General features: G+C 36.5%; 1 protein-coding gene across 29 annotated transcripts; it reads left to right on the forward strand.

Moving 5' to 3' along the window:
- Positions 1-23,982, forward strand: Unc-115a (actin binding LIM protein Uncoordinated 115a). Of its 29 annotated transcripts, none has more exons than XM_085662293.1 (17): positions 5,889-6,062; positions 6,237-6,363; positions 12,432-12,592; positions 12,735-12,900; positions 13,426-13,666; positions 13,892-14,213; positions 15,282-15,353; positions 15,680-15,866; positions 15,950-16,215; positions 16,285-16,546; positions 16,626-16,709; positions 17,944-18,044; positions 18,486-18,524; positions 19,686-19,755; positions 20,732-20,814; positions 21,910-22,113; positions 22,191-23,982. In XM_085662293.1, the coding sequence occupies exons 2-17, from the start codon at positions 6,264-6,266 to the stop codon at positions 22,302-22,304; spliced, it is 2,472 nt and encodes an 823-aa protein (XP_085518419.1). In that variant the 5' UTR covers positions 5,889-6,062; positions 6,237-6,263; the 3' UTR covers positions 22,305-23,982. The 29 variants fall into 29 exon arrangements, with proteins under 29 accessions (XP_035726552.1, XP_035726542.1, XP_035726564.1 ...); XM_035870655.2 differs by having other exon boundaries at positions 5,971-5,989; XM_035870659.2 differs by lacking the exons at positions 5,889-6,062; positions 6,237-6,363 and adding an exon at positions 1-201.
- Positions 23,983-24,045: the final 63 nt, after the last annotated feature.

Below are 24,045 nucleotides of genomic sequence, written 5' to 3' on the forward strand. Positions count from 1 at the left end.
TGCGCCAGCACGCAATGTCGGACGTCGAGCGTTTCGTGGCACCTACGTCTCTCGCGTTTTTCGCGCATTTCTGAGTTAACCCGGGAAGCATCTTTCTAAGCTTTCGCGAACAGTGCCGTAATATGATCGCGTAACTTGGTATATAACGAGAAAACGTTCATTAGGATTCGAGGAAGTACTTCCTGGTTGTCGCGAGGATGGGTGAGTAAAAGGCGGAAATCAAGTGACTCCCGGAGTGCCGGTTGCCTTCTCTGTCTCTCTCTTTCTATCTATCTATCTATCTGTCTCTCTCTCTCTCTCTCTCTCTCTCTCTCTCTCTCTCTCTCTCTCTCTTTTTCGCGTTCGATGCAGCGACGACTTGAACGTGTGCGCGCGTGCCGCGATATCGCTCTCGTTTATGAAAGAGAGAGATAGAGAGAGGGAGAGTAAAAGTCGATCTTCCGTTTCTGTCACTCACCTAACATTTTCGTAGGCGTCAGTGTAGCAATGAGAGATAGAGAGAGAGAGAGAGGAAGATAGTGATACGCCCCTGCATGCGATTTTCACGCTTCTCTTTCTTAACGGCCGAGTTCTCGACGACGCTTGAGAACTTGTAGAAGAGGAAGAAGAGGTAAAATAAAAATAAGAGAAAGAGGCGAACGTCGTTCGAACGGATCGTAAGCTGCTCGAGCGTTGCCTCGTCGTCGTCGTCGTCGTCGTGGTTGTCGTCGACGACGACGAAGTCTCTTCAACAGGATCTCTATAAATAGGCGGGTGAATCTGTCGTCGTCGTTCTCATCGTCGATTTGACGTTTTCTAGGGCGAGTCCGTGGCGCGTGCCTGTCGTCGTCGTCGTCGCCGATGTCCGTGGTTTTTCTTTTTTTTCTCTCCTCACTTGGTTTCGTCTCTCTTTCTCTCCTCACTTTTCCTTTTAGTCTCATTTCACTTCGCGTATCGCCTCGCCTCGAAGCGTGACCTGTATTCTCTCTCTTTCTTCTTTTAGTATGCGCTATGCTACCTCCTTTCTCTCTCTCTTTTTCTCTCTCTCTCTTTCTCCCTACGAAGCATCATGTTTCCTTCTCGACTCGCCTTCCGACCTTTTCTCTCTCTCTCTTTCTCTCTCTCTCTGGCGACCCCAAGCATAGGTTTTTTCCAACAGCTCAGAGAAAGAGAGAGAGAGAGAGAGAGAGAGAGAGAAGCCTCTTTATGTTTATATTTATTTTTATTCTTACAATCTTGCTCATATTTTATTTCGTATAGATATCTTTTGAAAGACGATCCTCTAGAAAAGTAAGAAAATATTGTTCCTATCTATCTCTATGAAAGACTCGATGAAAATTCCCTTTTGCGTTCCATTTTTCCCCTTTTACGATTCCACGCCCTAAACTCGTACAGTACATGATATTCAGTAACTCTTGTCAGACGAAATCGTCTCTATTCGTGTATTAATTTCGTCAAATACATGCTTGAATATAAATGTTTATCGTGAAATCGTTACGTTGATATATCTACGAATTAATCGAAATGATAGAGGAAATGATTAGTATAAATTTAATAATTATTTATTCGGCCTGTACGATTTTTGTATGTATCGCGAGGATAAGGGGAAAGGAATTTTACGATCCTCCCACGCGAAAGTCAAGAAGAAAAAAAAAATAGGAGAGAAAGAAAAGCAAAAGTCTGTCCCTCTTTCTTTCTCTCGCAGCTCGTTTCACACCAGGCGTCCATTGTTTTGCACGCGTCTCGATTTTCGTATGGTCGGCTTTTGAAAGAGAAGAGAAGAGCGAAAGAGGAGAGAGAGAGAAAGAGAGAGAGAGAAAAAGAGGGCTTGTGTAGACGAGTCTTTTCTCTTTCTCTTTTCTCTCGAGGTCTCCCCAATACACGCTCGTAAATTTAACCACGCAATTATGCGTCCCCTCCTACGCGTTGCACGCACATAGTGCCCTCTCTCTCTCTCTCTCTCTCTCTCTCTCTCTCTCTCTCTCTTTCTCTCTTTTCCTTCTCTTCTGTTGTGATTATGCGCGCGCGTATACGAGTCAAGCACGCGTATGCGCATAGAAAAGAGACGACGTCTACGAGGAGAAAAGGAGGATATCGAAAATTGGGGCTATTTCCAACTCGTTTCTATCGGCTTCAACATATCCGAGAAGATTTTCTTGACGGTTCGTTGACCGATACGATGATTACATACATTAGAACGTATGCTTTCTAATCATTTCCTTCATCTTCTTCATCGAAAAAGATATTTGTCGAAATCCGACTTGTCGGAATATTAAAAAAGAGGGATATCGCTACGGATTTAATTACGTATGAAATGATTTGAAAAACAAAAAAAGAGATGATCGTGCTTTGCTATATTAACGAATCGCAATGATTAATGATGATTTATGATGTTCACGAGTATAGATATATCTTTACGGGATTAGAGGTTCTTTGCCAATTACAAGGATTAATCGCATCCTGGAATATCAATATTTAGTTTTGATATTACAACGGTACCGAGGAATGGTTTAATAAATTATAAAATATGTACGAAAGATATGTTGTAATACGAAATGCTTAATCGTATTTCCTCTCTTATTGTCCGATCTCATTCATAATATGTATGTAACCAAACTTGTAATACGTAAAAATGATTCTCAATAGTTATAAGTCGTAATCGTCGCGCTGTTATACAAGCCTTAGAGAAGCCACCGAGCAAATACTTGGAAATCCATCGTGGGCTTTTAAGATATGCAGAACGTGCGCCGGACATTCACGGATGTTATTTATAATTCACGGCATCGTGACTGTCGGCTATCCGCTTTGCGTATTGTAGAGCTCTCCGTTGGCGCTACTTCGCGTCTATCTATCTATCTTATAAATCTTTATCGAGAAATCGGCATATTTTAAATGATCGAAAGTGAAAATAATACATTTACTTTTAATTTCGTGTTAATAGAAAGTTTAACGGATTCGATCATTCGAATCGAGACAACATCGAGATAATATATATGTCTCTTAATTGTTAGATGCAAATTACTATTAACATATATATAATCATAATAATTTTCTACTTTAATATAATAGAAAAAAAAAAAGAACCATCGATTAATGGCTAAACAGGAATATCGAATAATATAATAACGTGAAAGCTCTAATCGCGAATTTTATCGATACGAACCTATGTTTGTATAAGAGTATCATTGATATAATTATTCGTTAGGTTTCATATTAAATTCACCCTCGTTGTCTCATGCATAATTACTTGCAAAACGAACGCACTCTCAATCGTAGACGCGTCGTTGCAATTGGAACGACGATCGACGAGCTCTATTGATTTTTCCTCGCGTGCCACCCTCGCGAGTATCGACACACTTTTGGCACGGTAGAGGGGTGAAGCACCCTCTACCGTAAAGGGACACGCGTTTCATGCTATTTCCCGTTTCTTTAGCTCGAGAAACTGCAACCATTGCCCGATCGATATCGAAGGAGTACTCTGAACTCTCTTCTCTCCTCCGAATGCGCCAAACTCTAGACTCTTAGTGTGCGTGTGTGTGTGTGTGTGTAGGTCTATGTATATCGTTACGTAGTATTACGTGTTCCTTGCCCTCGAAAACCAAGTCCGATCCGCTCGATGGAATTTCGTTCGAGTCATTGTTGTTACATTAGAGGAAATATCATTCTTCTATTCATTCATCCGTTTATTAATTTAATTTCGTGCAACTAGAAAGAGTCAATTAAATGATTTTTACAAGCGAAACGTATACGTAGATTAATAATTAATAACGTCGAACATGAATTAATGATAATACAAAAAGTATCTACTATCGTTTCTCGTAGTGATTCATTATAAAATCGATATTACATCGATCACGGTTTGTTGTTTCCTACCGGTAGGACGAGGTCCTTCGCGAAGACGCGAGAGTGGATGGAACTCGACTCCGAGATTATGTAACAGATGAGAATACAATATAGTAATGTTTATTGACGGACGGCTGTATAATATTACATGCAAATAGTATAACACTTTCATAGTCGTAGGCTTGACACACATTTACAGTTACGCGCATTCTATGTAGAAAATATTCTCTTCTTTTTTTTTTCCTTCCTTCATAATTTTTTTTCTTTTTTCTTTTCTTACTATTTATCTCGCATTAAAACTTTCAAGTTATCAAGACAAATATAAAATTTGTACTTTCTTAATGAACTTATCTATGCATCGTCTTTAAGTCGACAGAATGAGAACACTCACGAAAGAAAATAAACTTATCTTGGCCAGTCCACGTTATTTTCTTTTTAAACGGATTAAAGCCGTACACGGATTTATTATTTTTTTATTTATATATTTATTCGTTTTTTTTTTTTTCCTCGAATAAATCCAATCTCACGTGCTCGCTCGTAGATAGGTACATATGCGGTAACAATTAGATTGCGATGTCGTTCCAAAGAGTATATATATATATATATATATATATATATATATATATCGTGCGCGTTACGTAAGTTTTGTAAAGGTAGAAGGAAAAGAATAAAAGGAAAAGAAAAGAAGGAAAAAAGGCACAGAAAACGATAATACAAACAGGTAGCACAGCAATGGTCTTGAGAAGCTATTGACATTTGTCACGCAATCGTGTGTCTTCTCATTCCCTCTATTTTTACCTTCTACCGATGAGGTAGAACCTTCTGCCTTCGACTCGATTTTTTTCTTCTTCGTTTTTGTCGTCGATGAAATCAGGTAAAACCCTAATTTAAAAAAAAAAAAAAAAAAAGAAAAACCCATAAAAAAAATAAAAAAAAAACAGAAAACAAGAATCGCGGCTGGACCACCGACCGTCCATTTTTTCTTGCGGTTACACGCCGTTGCATAACGCCATCCCATAAAATCGGAGCGTTATTAATCCGCATGCTTCGACTTTTCGAAAAACGGCAAAGAAACGCGGTTTTGCGTTTACGACGCTTGCGCAAGTCCAGTCATTGATTCCAAAGTATTTATCACCGGCATCTAATATCAAATGATAACTATCCCGTCTATATAAACTTTTCTTCCTACGTACATACTATTAACTTTTAGGAATGTTAACATCACTCAATGAATTTCGAGGTAAACGTAGTAACGCCAAGAATTAGACGTCGTGTCTATCGTCGTCATCGTCGTCGTCGTCGTCGTCGTCGTTCTCGGCTCATCGAACGGTCACGAGAAGAGAGACAAGAGTTCATTGATTCGTTCGAATCGCGGTTCTGCTTTCTACGTCCAACCGTTAACAAAAATAACCTTCTAAGTAGGAACGATACTTAAATTATTCACAAGCTCGTTCGCTCGTTCGCTCGCTCATATATATATATATATATATATATATATATATATATATATATATATGTAGTTTCTCACTTGTAATCGAATACACCGATAAGAACGTGATTTATTCATATAATAATAAATCGAGTAAGAGAATTCGGAAATACGATACAGAGCCAACGTGGCTGAAAAAGAAAATAACACAAAGAAAAAGAAATAATACAAAGATTAAATATGTCTATATACCTTGATACTTTTTTTACCCCTGTACGGAACTACTTACGACGTAAAACGACTATAATATTATACAATGATACGTAAATGGATTAACTTAATAAACGTTTGATAACCTTTTTACGTTACTCGATATAAACGATTAATTATTTAATATAATTTACTCCTATGCGATAATAGATATATATATATATATATATATATATATATTAATTAATTAATTAATTAATATTCGCAAATACTGTCGAAATATTTTCGTCAAAATTATTTCTGGAAGATCACAACAACAGTTCTTGACGATCCAACATCTACGATAATACTGCGATGGCGAAGGGCATCTCGAGTGGTGGGGATAGACTTTAGAGGTGGGAACAGCTCGCAAAGTAAACAGTTGTCGTGACGGTTGACAATCGAAACGTTAATCACCGTGGCTCTGCTCCGACGCTTTCAATTCCTTTTGCCGAGAGACCCATTGCCAGTCTACGATCGGCGATCGAGGTAGTTACGTCGTCTTTCCAATGAATCGATCGATTGATTTAACAACGATCGTCACGCGTTTTAACTTTTATATGTAATAACCATTATTATCTAATATCGCGATAGATAATAAATAAATAGAGAAGAACGTTTTATAAATCGAAATTTTTTTCTTTTTCTTTTTCTTTTTTTTTTATCGTTGTATCATTTACTCTTTCATATATTCTTCTCTTTTTTTTCTTTCTTTCTTTTTTTAACTCGCGTGAAGTTACATAACCAAGAGGAGAGAGGTACAATGAAGTCGAAAACGAGCGAGAGTTTTATAGCGAGTGAAAGCAACGGGGTCAAGAAGGACCAAGCTGTCGAGGAGACCAAGCAAAAACAGTACAAAAAGGGTAAGAGAGAGGAACCGTACGAACAATTGAAAGAGGATACTCCATTTATTATTTTAAAATACAATTGTGAATTATCGTGCAAATTTTATCGATTAAATGGCGATCTCTTTCTTATTCTCTCTCGCACTAAGGCGTGGTTTAACGTTTTACGATCGCGATAACGACAACTCCAGTGCCATCTGACGTGGATCCTCTCATGGCCATTACGATTTCCTGCGATTTGACACCGGGGAAAGGAAGGAGGAAAAAAAGATGAAGAAATACAAAGTTTCACGAATCGTTTTTCTACACATATGTCGTGAACGTCATCTATTATCTTTGTTTTATATATGCAGTACATTTTTATGCGTATCCGTACATGTGATATAAAAGTTGCATAAAAAGATACATTCGAAATATATACATATATATATATATATATATGTATATATGTATATATAATATATATATTATGTTACTTAGCACGAAGAGATACCAAGTTAGCACACGATTTCTCGTGTATCATGACTCGAGACACGATAATCACGAGCTTATTTGCTTTTCGCTCTCGATATTTCCCCGTCACGTTTTCGCTCTTCGTGAGAAACAGCTCGTGGCGATATTCAAGAATCCAACAGAGTGCACATGTATAAATTTGAGAATAGAAGAGTATCGTCGAGAAAAAGACAAATAAACGATTTAGGTTCGATCGTTGATGTCATAAATTTTCCACGAGCAACGAGCACGTATTAAATCTTACGAGCTATATTCCGTTGGTCTTTTAATTGTTATTTTATTAATCAGTCGTTCAAGTTGTCTAATTAAAACTTTCTATTAGTTCATTCCTATATGTACTTGTATATATACATACATAGCCTTCGTTAAATGCCAATGATCTTTGCAATTCAATTGACTATGAAATAAGAGCAAATTGTTACTTAATAAATTATTAAATTATGATAATATATAATTAGTTTCTATATGTAATATGGTACGTCATCTGACTTTATAAACTGTTACGACGACTGGCAAAATTTTTCTATTCTATATCTAAGCTAAGTAAGCCAGCATATTGTAGATAAGAAACTGGGCAGAACACGTTGAAAGTATCGTTTTGATAACGTTGTATTGTTTCGCGATGTAATCGAAAAAACATTTTGAAGATTGTAAAGCAAAAACTTCGACGCATCATGTACAAGTACATCGTTTGTGTGTGTGTGTGTGTGTCTATATGTATATATTTACATTCGTTGGTCATCGTTAATATAATTCATCATCAGCACGTAATCTTATTACAAGGATATCAGGAACAGATTTTTCATTACGTTTCGTATCGTTCACTTAGATACAGTTTAAAGTCTGACGATAATGAAAGTTAATATATTCGTTTTATATTTCGTAGCCTAAAACTTCAGAGCATTTTACGACTTTCGTAATAGAAATCTATTAACCAATATGAGAAAGATAATGTTATCATTCGTATAATCTATACTGGATATTTTAAGCTGCTTTTAAACCGACCGAGTAACGTTCTTTTTTTTTCTTTTTTCTTTATTTCCTTTTTTTTTCGTATATGTTCTTACACCTCTTCGTCGTCGTCGTCGTCGTCGTCGTCGTCGTCGTCGTCGTCGTCGAAAAAAGTTTTTTGATTTTTAAACGTTTCGTGTCGGCAAACATTAAAGTCGGTGTAACTAGTTGGTTGGTGGTATCTAATAAATGGGGTTATGAAACTTTGTAGGCTAGAAGCGGTAAAAGGAAACGTGACGTTTAGCCGATACATTAAGGTTAAACGTATTATCTTTATGTATATAAATGATATATGAAGGCAACGAGATGAAACGAGACAGGACGAGACGAGAAGAAGATCGAAAGAGAGCGAACGAGCGTGAGCTTTGACTTGGCGTAAAATTTAATTCTACCATCCCGTTCGCTCGTGGTTATCGCGTATATGTTTGCTCGACGATAATGTAGTTATCGAGATTTAGATCTATGAGATTTTAACGTGCCATTAATGATCCTATGCGAATTTCCTACTTCATTTATCTTCGATATTCCCAAGTATACTTTAATCTATTATACCTACATCTATTATGTGGATAATTATTATATATATATATATAATAATTACTAACGTTTTTATTATAAAATATATATAATAAAAACTAACGAAATTAGAACATGTAAGTTTAGGTCGAATTTAATGGACGGTTCGTTGATCTTCTTTGCTATCATCGTCTACTATCACGTTTCGTGTTTGTGTCACACATCCGCTACTAAACACGCAAATCTTTAGAGAATGTATTACTATATGTATCTGTGCTAAGGCTCGAAACTTATTACTGTTCATTTCCCCGTTGAAAATTCTTGTATGCGGAAACGAAATAATCATATTCACTTATTATTTTAATGGCTTTAATTATGATAATTATATTTAGAAGAAAAAAAAAAAGAAAAGAAAAAACAAAGCGTGGATAATCGATTGATCCTTCACCATATGAGACGAAATAGATCTCTCTCTCTCTCTCTCACTCTCTCTCTCTCTCACTCTCTCTCTCTCTCTCTCTCTCTCTCTCTCTCTCTCTCTCTCTCTCTCTCTCTCTCTCTCTATAGATCGATAGAGTAAGATCTAAGAAGACGAAAAAGTATCGCAATTAGTCGTGATTTGTAAACATCGTTGATACGATACGACGTTGTCGATTTGATGACCCAGAGCGTGTGTAAATGAAAATGAGAGCGAGAGGGATAGAGAAAGAGAGAGAAACTAAGAGTCGTCGGGGTCGCGCTGCATTTGACCCCACTTTGCGACATCCTATTTAGTCCACTTATGAATCATATTAACATACCGCGACCGAGAACGGTGCATGTAGAACGCCCGAGTTACGTGTCGACGAGAACCCATTAAGAAGAAAAGGGGTGTGAACTGATAGATCTATCTCTACCTCTCTCTCTCTCTCTCTCTCTCTCTCTCTCTCTCTCTCTCTCTCTCTCTCTCTCTCTCTCTCTCTCTCTCTCTCTCTCTCTCTCTCTCTCTCTCTCTCTCTCTCTCTCTATCTTATTTTCTTTACCTCTCTTTTCGTTTCTCACGTCACTCTTCTCTCAAGAGAATCATTATACCTCGGTCTAGAGGAATACGACGCTCTCGAGCATGTAACTCTAACAATAAATTTCATAAAATAAATTCTCCATTTAGTGCTTTAATGCCATCGAGAATTTCGTATATTATGTGTGGGGAGATTATTAAACTGGCCAGATGTCCGGAATTCGTCTCGGATCGTAGTCCCGTTTGAAATATCCGGATGCTTCCCACTGCAACTCTTGTTAACTCTCAATGAAAATTATGATGTGACATGATGTGTGTTGGTCGCTCGTCAAGATGCTTGAAAATTTTACTTCGAATATATATATATATCTTTTTATATATATATATGTATATACAAAAATCATTCTCTATCAACGATTTCGAATACATTTAAAGAAATATAAAGGAAGATAGAATCAGCCTACGCGAAGAGAAAGGAAAAGATTTTAAGCTGATGTGTACGGTGACCTTAACTCACGTGATGAACCGATGACGTCAAATACATCCGAGAAGAGCTCTTTCATGATATCACCGCGTATTTTTAAAGGTCTCGATACTAACTTCTCGCCGAATGTTTTGCGATCTCTCTCTCTCTCTCTTCTCCTTCTCTCCTTTTCTCTCCCCTCTTCGTCCTTTTTGCACACGCCAAAGATCAACGCGGTCACGTTCTCTGTCAGGTAGTAATAATAAGACTACGACTACTTTTCTTACCATTTTCTTGTTTTTAGTATGTGTCACTTGTCGGCAGTGTTATTTTAGTTGATACGTTCAGGCTCGAAGTAATGCAGAAAAAACGATAATAAATCGATGTCGAGAGAGAGAGAGAGAGAGAGAGAGAGAGAGAGAGAGAGAGAGAGAGAGAGAGCGAGAAGAGGAAAAAGAGAGAAAGAAAGATCAATGGAGTTACTCGTGACATCGTTCTCTCTCTTTCTCTCTCTTTCTCTCTTTTTGTCATACACATACAAACAAACACGCACATATGTATATACTCTTTGAAGGATGACTCAGACTCATTCTAGAAGAGGCGTCCCTTTTATGTACTTACTAGCGAGCTCGCCTCGTCTTCGATGAAATGCCGTTGGAATTCATTAACGCCACATGACCGAATGAGAACGATCTTTCTCTCTTCGATTGAATACAAGAGCGATAAGTAAATAAATTTAGTTACATTTATATGATGTCACTTGTTCGAATCCATTTCTTGCAACTTAATTAAATCATTATTTTCTATCAAAATATCTTTTTATTTCTTGCTAATTTTCTCGTACTCTCTCGACTTGACGAGAAGTAACTTGCGAGTAACATATATTTCGTTTCTCTTTCCTTGAAGAGAATCGCGAATCGAGAACGAGAGGAATCGTTAAAAGTAAGACGAGAATAACGGGGAAAAGTTGTCGCGTGAGTCATACACCTGTTCGGACGTACATACTTGCGTATATAAATAAATACGTACACAGGATTCGTATATACGTATATAGTAGTCGCCAAGAATCTCGTTAATTTCTTTCGAAAGTGTCATTTATTCGTGTGCTGCACCGATCTCTCGGGAGGATTATTCCGTGCCGACTCGAAAATCTTCAATTTAAATTCCCGTCGTGTATTAAACCCGTTGTAAAATTATCACGCACGAAAATAAATAAAGTGAAAATTTTGGGATATAAATGATGAATAAAAAGGGAACGATCGTTTCGATTCCTTTAATAAATATATCTCTCTTCGATCTTTCCTTTCTTATCGTTCGTCTTAATTTTATTATCGAATAACTATGTCGATAAAAAAAAGAAGGAAGGAGCGATTCGTTCGAGTTCTCAACTCGTTCGTAATTTTCTTTCGACTCCGATCATTTCGATATTTGTTTCTTACGATTATTATTAGGAGATTATACAAAAAAAGAAAAAAAATGGAAAGAAATAAAAAGAGAAAGAAAAACTAGCCACGCCAATATGTCTAGCGAGTCTAGAAAGTTTCGATAGCGATGTATAGGAATGCTCTAAGAGGAAGCGGAACTGCGGCTCGTAACTTTGAAATGAGCATTCCAATCAGCCGCTTTGACGTTCGGCGACGCTTTCACAATTATATCCTTTTTGATCGTTCTAGCGAATCATAGAACAGCGATTCGAGGATTATCTCGAGAACGTAAAAAAACTATCATTTTAGTTCGACTAGGAGTTATAAAAATGGAGTATGAAAATGGAACATGCTTGACAAGATAAATTTTTATTTTATTGTTGCATATAAATATGTTATTGTCATGCGAGAATCTATCGCATATATCTAGACGAATTCATTATAATTCTAATTTTCTTTTGCCTTTTAAGAGATCTTATTTAGTATTAATTCACGTTGAGTGCACTTGCATTTTCTTCTCATTGATTGCCAAATAAATAAATAAATGAATAGAAATTATTTCGTATGGGAAGGAGGAGAGTAAAGAAAAAAAAAAAAAAAAAAAAAAACAAAAAAAATAGAAGAACTAGAGTCGATTATACACGATCGAGTCCGTCGTCGTCAAGTACGAAAACCGCACGGTACTTTATCTAACCGCACCTCGACAAGAAAACCGCGATAAGGTTTATAAAACGAAGACCACTTCCAGCACTAGGAAGGCCTTCACCCGTTTTCGATGGCCGCGGGTCGCGTAAATGTGCCCTGGCAAGTGTCTTGTACAATCTTTTTCTTCTTCTTCTTCTTCTTTCCATATGGCAACCGGTACGACGTCTAACGTGGCTCTGAGTCATACGTTGCACTTTTACTACACTTGGATTAAGTTTGTAACGTAGACCATACTCGACTGGTACGTGGCAAGCATTTCAATCGTATATATCGTATCGTGGTGCCATTGATTAAACGAGAAACGAAACACGAGTTTTAGTTATAGAACAAGAATGAAAGGATCCATCGTCGAACGTACAAAGCATTCACAATTAGATATCCATCTTTTTGTTTTCGTTTATGGAGATTGCCAAACGACCATTGACATTTCTTTGTTTTGCTTGGTCTTTTTTTACAGGGAAAACATTTTGCCAGTCTTGTAAGAAGAAGTGTAGCGGGGAGGTATTGAGGGTACAGGATAAATATTTTCATATAGGTTGTTTCAAGTGTGCTCAGTGCAATGCTAGTTTAGCACAAGGTGGCTTCTTTGCTCGAGAGGGTTCCTACTATTGTACGAAGGTAAAGTTCAAGGAGTTTTTCAAATCTTTTAAATCTTTATAAAAATATTGAAACGAGATCGATCGATTTTTTGTTCTTCTTTTATTTATTTATTTATTTATTTTTTTTTTTTTTCTTTTTTTTTTTTTTTCTTTTCGTATAGGATTACCGAGAACGTTGGGGCACGAAATGTGCTGGGTGCGGAGAATACGTTGAAGGTGACGTTGTTACAGCTGGAGAGAAGCATGCCTTTCATCCAAATTGTTTTCACTGTCAAAGATGCAGACAGCCGTTGCTTGGACAAGGAACGAAAGTTTCTCTGGTACAAGGTACGTTCTCTTAAACTTGCAACTACGTAGAAATAAAAAGAAAAGAAATAGAATTCGAGGAGGGATAATATGTCGTTGCGTGCTTCGCGAAACGAGTCATGAAATTAGCATAAGCAGTCGTTCTGTTAAAGGCAAATTACCGTTCGGATAAATCGTCGCTCCTTAGTGTTACAAGGTCAATACGTGCGAAGGCTGAAAACTATGTAACGTTACGTAGATTCGTAGGCCGCCGGTAGCCTGTTGTATGATTAGTCATACTTCGGTTACCAAGAAAGTGCAATAATAATCGGCTATCAGCGATAAGAGATCACGCGATAAAACGATTTATCTGTTATCTCCGTAACAAACACTTAAAAATCAAATGCGAAATAAAATTTTATTGTTACATAGGTGGAATAGTCCAACGAGAATAAGATGTTAGTATAATGTGATTATTCGAGTTAAGCGATACAACAGAAGGCATTTACTCGCGTCGAATGACGGAGAGACCGGATCTATACAATTTTCGTTTCATTGTCCCCGTAGGTCAAGCTCTATGTCATCGATGCGTTGGTATCCCCGTTCGAGAAGCATCGACGCCAGTGGGGAATAGCGGTGGTGGTACTCGAGGATCCAACGATGCCACGACTGACCCTGGTGCTTGTGCCGGCTGCGGAAACCAATTGCGAGAAGGTCAAGCTTTGGTCGCTCTCGATCGTCAATGGCACGTTTGGTGCTTCAAATGTCATAGCTGCGACACCGTTCTACATGGCGAATATATGGGGAAGTGAGTGAGATCATTTTCTGTTCGACGCTTTAAATCTTTTTACGTTCGTACATCTTATTTTATGACAAGTTGGAAAGATATAAAATATATTTCTTTAAAATTATTACCCTTAATATGTAAGGAGAATTTTTATCAATTTTTGATAATAGACAATATTATGGAAGATATTGGACGAGTATATCGAATGTCGTTGGATCAAAGATATCTGTGTATGTTCGTTCGCAGAGATGGCGTGCCTTATTGCGAGAAGGATTATCAGAAACAATTTGGCGTGAAGTGTGCGTATTGTAATCGTTACATAAGCGGCAAGGTTCTACAGGCCGGTGATAATCATCATTTTCATCCGACTTGCGCTCGTTGTACGAAATGCGGCGATCCATTTGGCGACGGAGAAGAGATGTATCTGCAAGGTGCGGCAATCTGGCATCCTCGTTGCGGTCCAGGACCAACAGGACCGAACGGTATAGTCAACGGACACGGAGAAGGTGCACATACTCCGCAACACAGAGAATCCGAACGAATTTCCAGTAGCGCCTCGGAAATGCAGGTAACTTCGGTCCGTACGAATTTTCTATTTTCGTTCTACGAACGATCGTTCGAACGAGATCGAGTATCCTTACTTTCGCGATCTACGTAAATCGATATATCGACATATATATATATATTCGACAAAACGATTTACTTCGAGAGAATCGTGATCTATAACGTGAGATAACGTAAGTAATTATTTTAATACAAATACAAGAGACGTATTCTAGATACTCGGAACTCGTATAAAATGTACAGTGTATGTAATTGTATATATACATATATATATATATATATATACATATATATTAAGACAATTATCAATTTATATCTTGTATATAAGTGCGTATTGTTATGGGTATTGCTATGTTTTCGACTTTATTCGGCTTAAGCTTTCTTTTTATTTTTTGTATATGTATTATTTGTCAAAAAGCACACGGCGTATCACGTATACGAGCTTTTGCCTTTTTTTCTTTCTTTTTTTTTTCTCTCTTTTTTTTTTTCGTATTCCAAGTCTCTCCGAAGATATCGAACAAGGCATACGTGTGTGAATTGTACAGGCTGAGGAAGTAATCGAGAAGAATTCTCTTGCAGAAAATACGTTTTGAATGCACGTTGCTATATTGATCATTGGCAATTGCACATTGTATTCAGGTGCATCGATATCGTTCGTTAAATATCATTTCAATGTATGTGTATATTCCATCTCGTTTGATATGTACAAACATACGTACGATTTATTGTTGTTTATCTGAACAAATGTTCATCACATCGAACGTACGCATAAGCATCAGATGGCATAAAAGTAGAATATGCTAGAAATCGAAGAATTGTTCGTATCGAAATAAAGCTTGATGTAATAGCTTTTAGTTATGGTTGTCCTGAAAAACGTATCGCTTTAACATGCATCGTTCAACGTTTTACCCTATTCTTTACGCACGCTTCGATATACGAAGGTACTATTACGTATTATTTGAAAACTTTATCATCTTATCGTACTTTTGATTTTTTATTAAGTTTTTTTCTTTTTTATTATTGCTTTCTTAATCGTTGTTTATTTTTTTTTTCGCACGGTCATTGTGTATAGTTTTCATTGCGGTCACGCACGCCAAGCCTGAACGGATCACTCTGCAGCCCTTACAGCAGCCTCAGTCGCAAGGTATGGCCACGTACCATTTGGAACGGTCTTCCTTTATGAGAAATCTTTACATTTTATTGAAATCATTTTGCAATTCGCATATTATTACTATTATTATTATTATCGTTATTATTATCATCATCGTCATTATTACCATGAGAAATCATTTACGATTTGCGATTTTTCGAAGGAATTCCGTACTCTCCGTTATATATATATATTTTTTTTCTTTTTCTTTTATCCACTTTACATTTAAATTATGGCGGTGCTGGACAAAAGTTGATCGAAATGAACGAGAAAAAATAATAAAAATTTGAATGTGACGAAGATTTTCTCAATTGCCTCAGTATTATCCTGCACGAACCGGCAGTCCTGGATTGATCCTGAGAGAATACGGTCGAGGGGGACACGAGGATGTATCTAGGATTTACACTTATTCTTACTTGACTGAAACGCCCAGTCAAGGATATTTGAGACGTCCGATACAGCCTTACGACAAACCTCCGACAAGTCCCCACTTTCATAGACCCAGCTGTATGTAAAATTTTATCGTCGATATAATCGTATAGCTATTGTCATCGATATTGATGAGGGAATCTTTCTATCGATTCCAACAGCATCTCGTTCGATAAGAAGTAGCGGTGGACGTAGTAGCAGATCAGGAATGAGAGCATTGGTCGATGCTTTGAGCGAAACTCGGCCAAAGTCGCCTGCTGCTGGAAGTCAGGTTGACAACGACGAGCCAATAGAATTGGCACATTATCCGGATGCTATGAAACCTCCACCTGGTGCTCAGCCGCCGATAGAAAGAGATGACTTTCCAGCTCCTCCTTATCCTTATACCGATCCCGAAAGACGTAGACGATGGTCCGATACTTACAAGGTATATATTTCTGATTATATGTAGATTAATAGACTAGTTTGGAGAGTCATTGACGTTCTTTGTGAATAGGGGGTACCCGCATCAGATGACGAGGATGAGGTAGACAACAAGACGTACATCAAAGAGGTGGAGCAAAAGTTGAAGAAAGAGCAGGACGAGTTGAGTAAGATCGATACGGGAATAGCGAAGGTGTTTCTACAGGATCGCGAAAAGGATCGAGAGAATTTGAGACACAAAGCTGCCAACGTTGATCCAAGAAATGCTTCGAGGACGCCATCGGCCGCGAGAGAACCAACCTATAGGCTGCGATACGAGAGTCCCGTTGGAGCATGTAAGCTTCGCGAGCGATACTAATAACTTTCAGCTATTAGTTTAAAGAGTACTTTCGTCAAAGAAAACTTTTTATACAGCGCCATCGAGAAACATAGATCATGCACGACCATGGGAAGACGACGATGGTTTTAGTTACAGATCGAGTGGGCCTAGTTACAACGGTGAGTCTCTCCTTCGATCTATAAGTCTATCGAAAAGAAAGAAAAAAAAAAAAAAAAAAAAAATATATAATGAAAAAAGAACAGAGAAATCATTTATTCATAACTATTTCATGAATGCATAAGCAAAAAATCATCTCTCATACATGTCCACACGTTCGCACATAAACACTAACATAATCACTCTCTACCGTTTTGCAATAACGTCGACGTTTTATCGACGATTAGAAACCGCGTGAAGATTTGACAAATGGCCAAGGGATAGCCAATTAAAGTTCGATTCTATCACCTGCAAGACTTTGCTACGTGGAATTCACGACGTATCCGGCGTAAGCAAATCTTGCTTTAGGTGGATTAAGGGATCTCGTGTGATCTCGTTAAAGAAAATGAGGGAACAGTACGTGTAACTCGAGCAGGACTCGTTGTGTTGTTTTTTAAGAGCACCAATAAAAAAACCACACTCTCCTATGGACGCCCCATTAATCTAACAGGTGATGTATTCTGCCTCAGCATGCCGTCGACCTACCTCAATGTGCCTGCCTGGCCTCTCTTCTCCTTTTTTAATTTCTATATTTTATTCTTTTTCTTTTTCTTTCGCGTATATAGTTGATTATATAACCATAGGATTAAACATTGCATTTTCTTCTCTTGTATTATTAATTGGCAGCTACATATTTTTTTTTTTTTTGCTCGGTCAAAATGCTAACGACGTTTCTCGAACGACGCCTTGCTACAACTTTTCCTGCATGACACAGAGGGTTTACGAAATGGGAAAGAGAGAGAGAGAGAGAGAGAGGTGAGAGGGGGAGAGGGAGAGAAACATAGATAGAGAATAATAATAGGCTTATCACACACGGACACACATCATACTCCTCGACTTTGTTATCATTGCAATATTGGAAGATAATCGAAGATCTTTTCGTTTTCTTTTTTCTTTCTTTCTTTATTTTCTTTTTTTTTTTCTTTTTTCTTTTTCCTTTCTTGATCATCGTATCTTTCTCCTGGCGCATGATACTTTCGCATCCTTCGCTTATCTCATTGGAAACTTTTCAAAGATTAATTCGTATCTTCCAATGTTGAGACATAAAAAAAAAAAAAAAAAAAAAAAAAAAAAAAAAAAAAAAAAAAAAACAGGCGGCCATCATCTCGTGAGTCACACGCCTCTACCTGTCGTCGTGTCTACCATCGTGTCTCTATTTGTGTTTTTGTGTTTGTGTTGTGTTTGCGTGGGCGGCAGTTGGGAGGTCATCGGCGCGTTCCCCGGCTCCCAGAAACTATCCACCCCTTGGTACTCAACGCGCCTTCACTCTTCCAAACGCCACTAGGCACTATCATTCGGTGAGTCCGAAAACTTTCCAATTCGCTAGCCGTCGAATTCAAGTCAAAGAAGTAACCAGACAATTATAGCCTACGTAGTTAGTAGAGTACTCTTTCATCCTTCGATAGTCGAAAGGAATATTTGTAAAAGAGAAAAGAAAAAAAAAAAAGGAAAAAGAGAAAGAAAGAAGGAAAAGATCAAAGAGAAGAAAAGTAAGAAGTACTTTGACTTGTCTTCGCGGAAGGCTCGCTTTTTTTTAGCTTAACAAAAAGAGACCGACTTGCAAAAAAAAAAGAAAAAAGAAAAGAGGAAAACAAAGGTGCCGGCTTTTTTGAGACTGTGAACCGTTTTCGTAGGATTTTTTCTTTTTCTTTCTTTTTTTTTTTTTTTTTTTTTTTTCTTCTATTATAATTAATCATCAATCATACAATTTATTTGACAAAATTTTTGTTATAAAACAGAAAGTGCTAAACGACCTTCTTTTCCATGGAAGAGAAAAGGTAGGGGCTTATTTTTTTTCTTTCTTTTTTTTTCTTTTTTCTTTCTTTTTTTTCTTTTTTTTTTTTTTTTTTTTTTTATGACACGAAACGGTCATACCCGTTTCTTTTGATTTTATTACGAAAACGAGAGTGACGTTACATACTATATACGTAGATAGTTACTTGTGCATGATGTAACTAATCAGGTGTGCTCTCTCAATGTCGATTGCGTTTTCCTTTGGGTTTCTCGTGCGTGGGATAAGGATAATAATATTATTAATAATAAATAATAATAATAATAATAATAATAATAATAGTAATAGTAATAGTAATAGTAATAATAATTTCACCGTGACCGCTCTATATTAAAACGTCGGCTCTTTTGTATCGTGTACATTGTTGATGTGCTTCGTAGTTAAGAGATCGTGAGCTCGGATAAAAGAAGATAAAAATCGGTATTCGTGGGAGAAAGAAAATTCATTCTAGGTAAACTGTACGATAATTGGATATTTCATGGAAAAACGAAGCCACTGACTACTACGTGAGTGCTGGGAACGATCAGGATTCGTTTTTCGTTTTAACGAAACATCATGGGCTTCGTCCTGTTCGCGTTATACTTACACCTGTTTGGCTTACACCATGAATACGATTAATATATCAGTAAAATGAATATACGCATATCTATATTACGTATATGTGTATTATTTACTTATACCTATCTGTAGGTGCTTGATATAAATGGAAATGACAAAAAAGAAAAAAAAAAAAAAAAATTGTTATAACCTAGGCGAACGTTGGGGCATTCGTATGGGAATGAAAGAGTAACTTTCTACCATCCCCTCCTATTCGAGAAACAATTGTAGTAATAAATCATAAATTGACATTTGAAACCAGTTGTGAGCTCTCTTCGGCACATCCCGAAGCCAGGGTACGGTCTGGCACCGCGAAGTCACACCTTCTCCTCGACCGGCGGTTCTGTATCTGCTCTCCCTGTAAGTCTTGCACCGCGTTTACGATCGACCGATCGAACAAAACAAAACAAAAAGAAAAAGAAAAGAAAAAAAAAGAGAAAAAAAAAAGAAAAGAAAAGCATCCGCGTTTAACATAAAGAGAGTATTTACGTTCGACCCCAAGTCCCTCGGCCTGCATCTCCTATTAAGATAACGCTTTTTTCTCGTCTAGGGTGATTATTCGTTCAGTGGGATGGGAGACAAGACGCACAGCACTGATTTCTCATCCGGCAAATCAGATAGTGAGTAAAAAATAAGAATGGAAGAGAGGGAGAGGAAGAGAGAGAAAGAGAGAGAGAGAGAGAGAGAGAGAGAGAGAGAGTGCGAGAGGAAAAGGATAAACGTGCAAACACACCTTTATCTTTTCTCGTCGAATTATTTTTTTCACACGTAATTTTCAATAATTAATCAATTAATTAATCACTTAGTTTCTTCGCGAGATATACCACGTAGTTGATTCGCTGGGTATTTTCTTGCGGGGAAAAAGAGATTACTTTTTTATTTCTTTCTTTTTTTTCTTTTTTTTTTTTTTTTTTTTTCTTTCTTATTAATTAGATCTTTTTTCAATCTGCTTATCATTCTGTGCATGCTTTACTAATCCTCTTCCCTGCGAGCTATCGCACTGTCACTGTCGCCTATCACACTTGGTCGTAGCAAATTTCAAATTTGTGTCGTCCTTGATAATGTTCATCTTCGTTCGTTCGAGATTATAAGCTGTCGTGAATAGCTTTCCAAATTCTTTCGTTTTACGTTCTACGAACGACGATTTGTGCTTAGTCGATAGGACGATGAATAATTAAAAAAAAAAAAAAAAAAAACATAGATAAGAACGATGCAGGTACCTTGACGAATAAAAATCAATGTACGTGCATCGGTTTCATTTTCGCTGACAATTAAATAAATATTCGTAGACAAGAACCGTGCGAAGAAAGTTTAAATTAAATATAGAAAATCATTCGTAGCAATCATGTTCCTACATTCTCCGCTTGGCTGTAATCAAATGAGGCAATGAATTGCAATTTGGTTTTTTTCTCTTCTTTTACTTTGCATAAAAAAAAAAAAAAAAAAAAAAAAAAAAAAAACAAGAAACAAACAAAAAGTAGTTGAGTCAAGCGAGACGAAACTTGGAACATCGTTGACGAAAAGTACACGTAACAAATGGTTTGTGCAATATGGTTTGACATGGTTTTCTTTCCCATTTTTTTTCCCCAATTTTAGTATCGACAGGCAGCATCACGGATGTGGATCGACGGGCATTGGTATGTACCACAGCCCCATACTACTCCCGGCAAATTAGCATGGTTTGTAGATTGTTCTTGCAACCCTTTTTTCTTTCTTCGACGCGATACACAATCGTGCATGTTTTTGATTTTGAAGTGATGATAAACCGAGAAAAAATTAGACAGAGAAAATGATCCTCCTGCTGATGAACATATAAATATATTTTGCAATTGTATGTATTACGATTCGTTGAAATATATTTTATCGATGAACATTAATCGATGTTAATGTTAAAGAAGACGGGATAAACGCATTGCACATGTATGATATTGTATATATTGATGTATATTCTTTTTATGAGCGTGCATGTGTTCGCTGTACATTCGCTGAAAATTTTTCTTTCATTCTGCAAATGGAATTTATTCATTTCTATATTGCATTTTGATTTTTAATCGAAAAAAAGGCGTGCGCTAGCGCGATTGCAATGATTTCCGATAATTTGTCATGATTTTTTCTTTTTCTTTTTTTTATTTTTGTTCGATACTCTGATATATTTATTACATATATATATATATATATATATATATATATATATATATATATATATATATATATATATATACACTTGATCATTTTTTTTATTTTGACGTTACATTTCGTCGACGTTCGTTGGCTACATATATTTATTTTTGATCTTATCTTTATGGTGCGCGTGTGTCCATATGTATATATATATATACACATGCGCGCGCATACACACATACACACATACGGCTTTTTCAAAGAAATGTTTTTAAAAAACATTAATTTTCTTACGAATATTTCTTTTCTTTTGATAATTACGAACGTGGAATTCCAAGATTTCAAGTATCACAGATCATTTTTCTGGAATGGCTGACGTTGTCTTGCACGAGAATACGTAACGAGGTCCACTGATAATTATAATTTATGTGTAAAAATGATATTATAAGCATGATTATCGTCAAACGTATAATATTATTTATTTCTTTGTAAAGATAAACGTTTATATATAAAGAAAAAAAATTATATATAGATATGTGCGTGATATTAAAAATTAAATATGAGAGATTGTCGACATAGAATAACGCGTGTTGATAAAAAGAAAGAAGGAACAAAAAAAAAGTGTGTAAATATTTTGTTCGATCGTTATACAGAATGATGGTGGTATCCTGCCATCCTCCACCACATACACGGGTGGCCTAGGTTCAGTGGTGGGAAGTCATGGTGGTCATCACGTAAGAAGGTCACTGCCGGATATGGGTGCTGCACCAACCGAACCACCGAAGCTTTATCCTTATCATTTACTCGTTATCACCAATTATAGACTGCCGGCTGACGTTGATCGTTGTAATCTCGAAGTGAGTATATCGAGCGAAAGAAAAAAAGTTTAATCGCAGTTTTACAAATAATATTAATTATATAATTCTGTTCTCAGCGACATTTGTCCGACGCCGAATTCGAGGCAGTTCTACAGTGTACTCGAGCCGAATTCTACAGATTACCGCAATGGCGTCGAAACGAGATAAAAAGGCGTGCGCGGCTCTTTTAACTATTACCATTTCTTCTTCGTCTATACATCGCATACGCATACACACACACGTCAATGATAATGTTTCTTCTAATCTGCATCGTGTCCGAATCGTCTGATAAAGATCGCTATCGATGATATGATACGTATATCAGTACATCTGTATATCATTAATAGCGAAAGAGGATCAAAGGTCTTTAGAGAAAAATCTATTACTCGTTATATGAATGTATGAAGGAAAGGAAAAAGAAAAGAAAAGAAAAGAAAAAAAAATGACAAAAAGAAGAAAAAAGAAAACAAAAAAATGGGCACGCATGGAGGAAAGAGCATGACACGAAAGCACGCACTGCCATTTCACTCAGTCAATTTCTTCTCTCAGCAACGAAATTCTCTCTCGGCAGGCAGCTTTTTTCTCTTCGATTTAAATTCATCCTTCTCGTTAGTAACATATTACGCTTTTCGGGATTCGACGAAACGATGCGTGAGAGAATTTAATCGTCGTTTTAAATAGAAATTATCTAATCGCTTCATGTGTCGTGTCGAGTCATTTTGCATGGATTTAATGTGCCCTTAATATACGTCCGATCGATTCCTGTTCGTTACATACATAAATACATACATTATCCTCGTTCGTTTCATCGTGACTCTCTAAATATTGAAAACGGTAGAAGGGTAATTTTACATAGACACAAATTTTACCATATAACGATCCATTCTAATGCCCATTATTTCGCCGTAACAATTGCAATGGCCCAGCGAATAATATGATAGAGATGTGCTGAATTATTTTAAACAGATACAATACGCATATTGTAAATAGTGAAGAAAAGAAAAAAAGAAAAGGAATATTGGCACGAGAAAAGAATGGAATATTAGAAGATACATCGCTCGGACAAATAAAAAATAAAATAATAAGAGAAAGAATATAAAAACAAATACACACGAAACACGCTCATAATATTTGCGACATGTTACGATACAAATTTGCTATTATCTATAAGTTATATATATATATATATATATACATATATATATAAGAGCTATCATCATTATTATTAATTTTTATCTCTTACTATTACTATATTTTAATATTAAGCGAAACTTTAAACGTATAAAGTTATAGTTAGTTAGGTGGTTCGGCTTGCCGAAATCGGTGCGAGTGCGTTGATATGAGTAAAATAAAAAAGAAAAAAAAAATAGAAAACGCAAATCGAATGTAGAGTATGACGTACGAGCTATATTACATTTTTAACTTGTCATTGTTTTACAAGAAAGAAAACACAACAACAACACAACAACAATAAAATACATATAAAATATTGCGCGATAGCGTAGGCAGTGTTCCTGTCGAGAATTATATATATATATATATATATATATATATAATATATACATATATATATATATAGCGTTTCTTAACGTATTCTCTATTATATTTTCTAAAGAAGAAGACATGCTCTAGTAAGGGGACGAAAAGGCACGCGATAAATGAGAATAAACTCGAACTTGAAACCCTTTTGCATGACTTAGAACGAACGTTCGCTCTACATTAGAGTGCAAAATCTTTAAGAGAACAAACTTAAAATTCATTCGACATCGCGTAGCGAGAAGAGAAACTTTTGACATCGAACATATTCGAACAATTCAAAGTCAGCATCGATTATAATTAAAAAAAAAAAAAAAAAAAAAGGAAAAAGAAGATACGTAACGTGAAAGTAAAGGATTAATTCAAAATCGAGTTCTCATCGTCGCATTCACGTAT

This window comes from Vespa mandarinia, chromosome 17 (assembly GCF_050613455.1).
Source record: "Vespa mandarinia isolate Hongniang chromosome 17, ASM5061345v1, whole genome shotgun sequence".
Taxonomy (NCBI): Eukaryota; Metazoa; Arthropoda; class Insecta; order Hymenoptera; family Vespidae; genus Vespa; species Vespa mandarinia.

Excerpts from the sequence above, each read along its gene's own strand:
- Unc-115a (XM_035870669.2), top strand. The coding sequence starts at position 6,264 with ATGAAGTCGAAAACGAGCGAGAGTTTTATAGCGAGTGAAAGCAACGGG. Across the intron at positions 14,214-15,281 it reads GTAGCGCCTCGGAAATGCAG|TTTTCATTGCGGTCACGCAC; the intron begins GTAACTTCGGTC and ends CATTGTGTATAG. Across the intron at positions 15,354-15,679 it reads ACAGCAGCCTCAGTCGCAAG|TATTATCCTGCACGAACCGG; the intron begins GTATGGCCACGT and ends CAATTGCCTCAG.